Below are 4,583 nucleotides of genomic sequence, written 5' to 3'. Positions count from 1 at the left end.
GAGGAGGAGGAGGAGGAGGAGGAGGAGGAGGAGAAGGAGAAGAAGGAGAAGGAGAAGAAGAAGGAGAAGGAGAAGAAGAAACAAGAAAATGGCAATAAATACATATCTAGCAAAAATTGATCTAAAAATCAAAATAACCAATCAAGGAATCTAAAGAACAAAATAAACTGATGAGAATAAAGGATAACCAGAAGCATGGACTGATGAATCTCAGAGTGAAGAAGGAGATGGTCAGGAAGAGATTAAACAAAGAAACTTGTGGGCATATATGCATTACCAAAGGACACTGGTGATAGGGTGATGAAGGCCTGGGAAGGGCAGGAACCGGGTGGAGGGGCAGAATAGGGAGAAAAAAGGTGATATCTGTAATACTTTCAACAATAAGCATTTCAAAAAATAAAAATGGGTCTCTTGTAAGCAACAAAAATAATAAATACATACATACATACATACATACATAAATGTCTGTTTTAAGTCAAAATCAGAACTCCAACCCAAATCAGTGTCCCCTAAAGCTTGATGGCTGGACCACAGGATGAGGAAGAGACTTGAACACAGAAAACAAGAGTCACTGAGGAGGAAGATTGCCTCAGAAGCTTGTCCCCAGGAAGGTGCCGTAGATGCTGTGGCTAAGAAAAAAACAAAAAGAAGAAGGTGGCTGATAGAAAAAAAGCCACACTCTGGGGCCAAGAAAGGGGACCTGTTTCCTTCCCTTATTTCCCTGCATTTCCCCTCTGTGCTCACTGTCACAGTGACATCGCCCTGAGTTGCAAAGTAAGAGAGTGAGCCTGTCCCTGCTGATCTGAGCTCTGCAGGCCACAGGGACTCACGTCTTCCTGAAGCGTCTCCAGGGCCCGGGTGACACTGTCCATGGTGAGGACCACAGGGAGGTGCTGATGGACGGGCTGAGGAGGAAGGAGACCCTGTGGGGGAGGCTCTGTCAGGGAAGGACATGCCTGTGTCACCTCACCGGCAAGGGGAGTCTCAGGAGGCTGAGGGTCTATTTCCTGCTTCACGTGGAAATAGATGCGGGGAACCAGATGCAGGCCTTTGGGAAGTGAAGTGAATGTTCCCCTTTCTCTGAGGCTGCTGAGGTGAGAACCCCGTCACAGGGAGGGCCAGCCTCCCAGGGACCACACCCTGTGTGTCTGTCTGTTCAGAGGACACTGTGGCCTCCTGCATCTGCACAGCGAGGTGTAAAGAGAGGAGACGCCATGACTCCCACCCACACGGCCCTGCTCTGCCTCGGTGAGATGGGAGGGGGAGGGGACCCTGGTCATGCAGGACCCCAGGACTCAGGAGGCTCATGGGGAGGAGGGTGCTGCTCAGGGCAAATCTCTCACAGGGACTCTCTTCCAGGGCTGAGTGTGGGCCTCAGGACCCAAGTGCAGGCAGGTGAGTCTCCCCAGGTGTCCCAGGTCCCACTCCTCCCTGGAGATGAGGGGCCACACCACAGGCAGCTGGGGATGGAGAACAGCAATTCTGGGCTGACAGATGGGGAACATCGGGGAAGGTTCTGGCCTGACAGCTGGACTGAGGGTGGGAATGTCTTATAACCCAGCTACTGGCTTCCTTTCAGGGCCCATCCCCAAACCCACCATCAGGGCTGAGCCAGGCCCTGTGGTCCCTTCTGGGAGCCCCGTGACCATCTGGTGTCAGGGGACCCCAGGGGCTGAGGAGTACCGTCTAAAGAAAGAGGGGGAGCCCAGCACCATGGAAAAGAGAGAAGCCGCTGGAGCCCGGGCACAAGGCCAAATTCTCCATCACACACATAACAGAGCATGATGCAGGGATATATCACTGTTACTATCGCAGCCCTGCTGGCCGATCAAAGCGCAGTGACCGCCTGGAGCTGGTGGTGACAGGTGAGAGGACACTCAGGGGTCCCAGCCTCAGGCTCTGCCCTCAGGAAGGGGGTCTGCTCTCAGGGTGTCTCCCTCTCACAGCCCAGCCCTGGGTGACATGAGGGAGGTGTGAGCCCATTTAACACGCTGCCTCCTCCTCTCCTAGGAGCCTACAGCAAACCCAGCCTCTCAGCCCTGCCCAGCCCTGTCTTGACTTCAGGAGGGAACGTGACCCTCCAGTGTGGCTCAGGGCAGGGATTTGACAGGTTCATTCTGACTAAGGAAGGAGATCACAGGCTCTTCTGGGCTTTGGACTCACAGCCACAGCCCAGCAGGAAGTACCAGGCCCTGTTCCCTGTGGGCCCCGTGACCCCCAGCCACAGGTGGACCTTCAGATGCTATGGCTGTTACAGGAATGGCCCCCACGTGTGCTCAAACTCCAGTGACCCCCTGGAGCTCCTGGTCCCAGGTGAGTCCCATTATTGTTCCATCCATGGATTATGGCACCAGACACATGTGGGCATCTTTGTTGTGAGGGGAGCCCCATGTGAGAGGGGAAGGGGAGGGAAGCACAGGGGCTACTGGATCAGAGACACAGAGAGAGACAGTGAGACCTGGGGGCCAGGCCAGGAGAAGGGGTTTATGGGAGGAGCAGCCCCTGTAACTCACGTCTGGTCTCCCCAGGTGAGTCTGGGAAGCCCTCCCTCCTGAGCCAGCAGGGCCCCATCGTGGCCTCTGGACAGAGCCTGTCCTGGTGGCAGGTGAGGAGCCAGTGGGTTCACTCAGGGACTGGACTCTGCACAGGCCCTGCTGGGGATCTCAGGGGTCGAGGCCAGAATGACAGTGCAGGGCCCAGGAAGGGAGAGAGAAAGAGAGGCAGGGGGTAGGAGGGGAGAGGGGGAGACTCAGAGAAACCGAGTCAGATAGAGAGTAAGGACCTCAGAGAGAGGCCTGGTGACTCTCAGGTCACAACACAGTTGGCAGGCAACCCTCACCCTCCCTCCCTCTCTCTAGGATGGCTGCGTGACAGACCCTCCCTCTTGGTGCAGCCAGGCCCCAGGGTGGTCTCAGGAGAGCACGTGACCCTGCTGTGTCAGTCACAGAGCCCGAGGGACACGTTCCTTCTGTCCATGGACAGGGTACCCGGTCCACCCCTGCATCTTACATCAAAGCACCAAGCTCAGCAGTTCCAGGCAGAGTTCTCCATGAGTCCTGTGACCTCAGCCCACGGGGGCACCTACAGGTGCTACAGCTCACGCAGCACCTCCCCCTTCCTGCTCTCACTCCCCAGTGATGCCCTGGAGCTCCTGGTCTCAGGTGAGGAATCCCCGGCCCTGTCCGCTGAGCTGTCAGCTCAGGCTCCTGTCCGCGGAAGGATTATGCAGAGTTCCTCAAACTTTTTAAACAGGGGGCCAGTTCACTGTCCCTCAGACATTCCACACATGCGCACTGCTGGTCCAGGACCAGTAGGCTGCTAAGCAGGACAGGCAGCTTCGGCAAAAACACCCGGGGGCCGGATAAATGTTTTGGCGGGCCGCATGTGGCCCGCGGGCTGTAGTTTGAGGACCCCTGGTTATGGGTTTGAAAGGGAGTGAGGGGCTATAGGATGAGACCCACCTCCCCCTACTCATCCCTCCCCCTCACCTGGTCCACAAAGTACCAGGTGGGCACTGGGAGGGTCTGAGGGGCCACAGGGCAGATACAGGAGGAGTCTGAGTCAGGTGGGGAGCCCAGGGTTGGCTCCAGAGTCTCACACTTTGTCCTTCCCAAGACCCTCTGGTACCCCAGCTCTCCAACAACAGGGACCCTGTCCACAGTTGATCAATCCTGGGTCCCCTTTGCTCAGAGGGAACAGTGACCACTCAAGGGAAGTTCTTAGTCTCAGAGGATCTAGCGCCCCACCACCACCCTCAACTCAAAGACAGGCTTGTGTCCCAGGGGGGCCAAGAGTCCGGGAGAAATTTCAGGGAACTACTGGGTTCCAAGGTCCCCGAGGATTCTCCCCACACCCCAAGGAGTCAGGCCTAAGAGGGGGGAAGTGAGGCAGCTGACAGGTAGGGGGGTCATGGCAGAGGGAGATGTTGGGCCCAGGTTGAGGGAGGAGCAGAAGCCAGAGAGGTGCAGAGAGGACAGGGGGACACTCCCTCAGCTGCTCATTTCCAGAGCCCCTTGGATGGAAGCCCTCACCACACAGGTGGGGGCCCTGAGCTTCTCAGAGCAGGACAGGTGGCTGCTCTGCCCAAGGTGGGACCTGCTGTGGGTGACGGTGCCATCCCCACTGCTTTAGTGAGAAGTGTCCCCACCTGTGGGCACCAGTCTGCAAGGCCTTGTGCTCAACTGGAGTCCTCCAGGCCCTCAGTGCTCAACAGAGACTCAGGGGGACCATGGAGGGCTCATGAGGAGCTAGGGGGTCCTGCCCAGACACTGTGTGAAATTCAAGTTTGCTCTCTGCATTTTCTGCGCATACTTCCCTACTATTGCTCTTTTGCTGGGAACTTGTAGGCAATACTTGCAGATATAATTTAACCTGCAAACATTTATGACATCAAAACATGGGTTTATTCTTATTGTTATTGGAATTATAGTAAATCTATGTATCTAACCAGAAACACCAATCAGGAAGGATATATGCACCCCTATGTTCATAGCAGCACAATTTACAATAGCTAAGATTTGGAAACAACCTAAGTGCCCATCCACAGATGAGTGGACTAAAAACCAGTGGTACATCTACACCCA

The 4,583-nt window shown here is 55.6% G+C and overlaps 1 protein-coding gene across 1 annotated transcript; it reads left to right on the top strand.

Annotated features, from left to right (window-relative positions):
* Positions 1–751: 751 nt before the first annotated feature.
* LOC102757620 (leukocyte immunoglobulin-like receptor subfamily A member 5) lies at positions 752–2,587 on the top strand. Its single transcript, XM_015565420.1, is given in 6 exon segments — positions 752–873; positions 1,086–1,248; positions 1,360–1,395; positions 1,580–1,698; positions 1,700–1,865; positions 2,011–2,587. Coding segments are annotated over 6 exon segments (1,032 nt in total). The 5' UTR covers positions 752–870; the 3' UTR covers positions 2,556–2,587.
* Positions 2,588–4,583: the final 1,996 nt, after the last annotated feature.

The sequence above is a fragment of the Myotis davidii genome, unplaced genomic scaffold (assembly GCF_000327345.1).
Source record: "Myotis davidii unplaced genomic scaffold, ASM32734v1 scaffold4180, whole genome shotgun sequence".
Taxonomy (NCBI): Eukaryota; Metazoa; Chordata; class Mammalia; order Chiroptera; family Vespertilionidae; genus Myotis; species Myotis davidii.
This window is presented reverse-complemented; position numbering and strand designations above follow the sequence as displayed.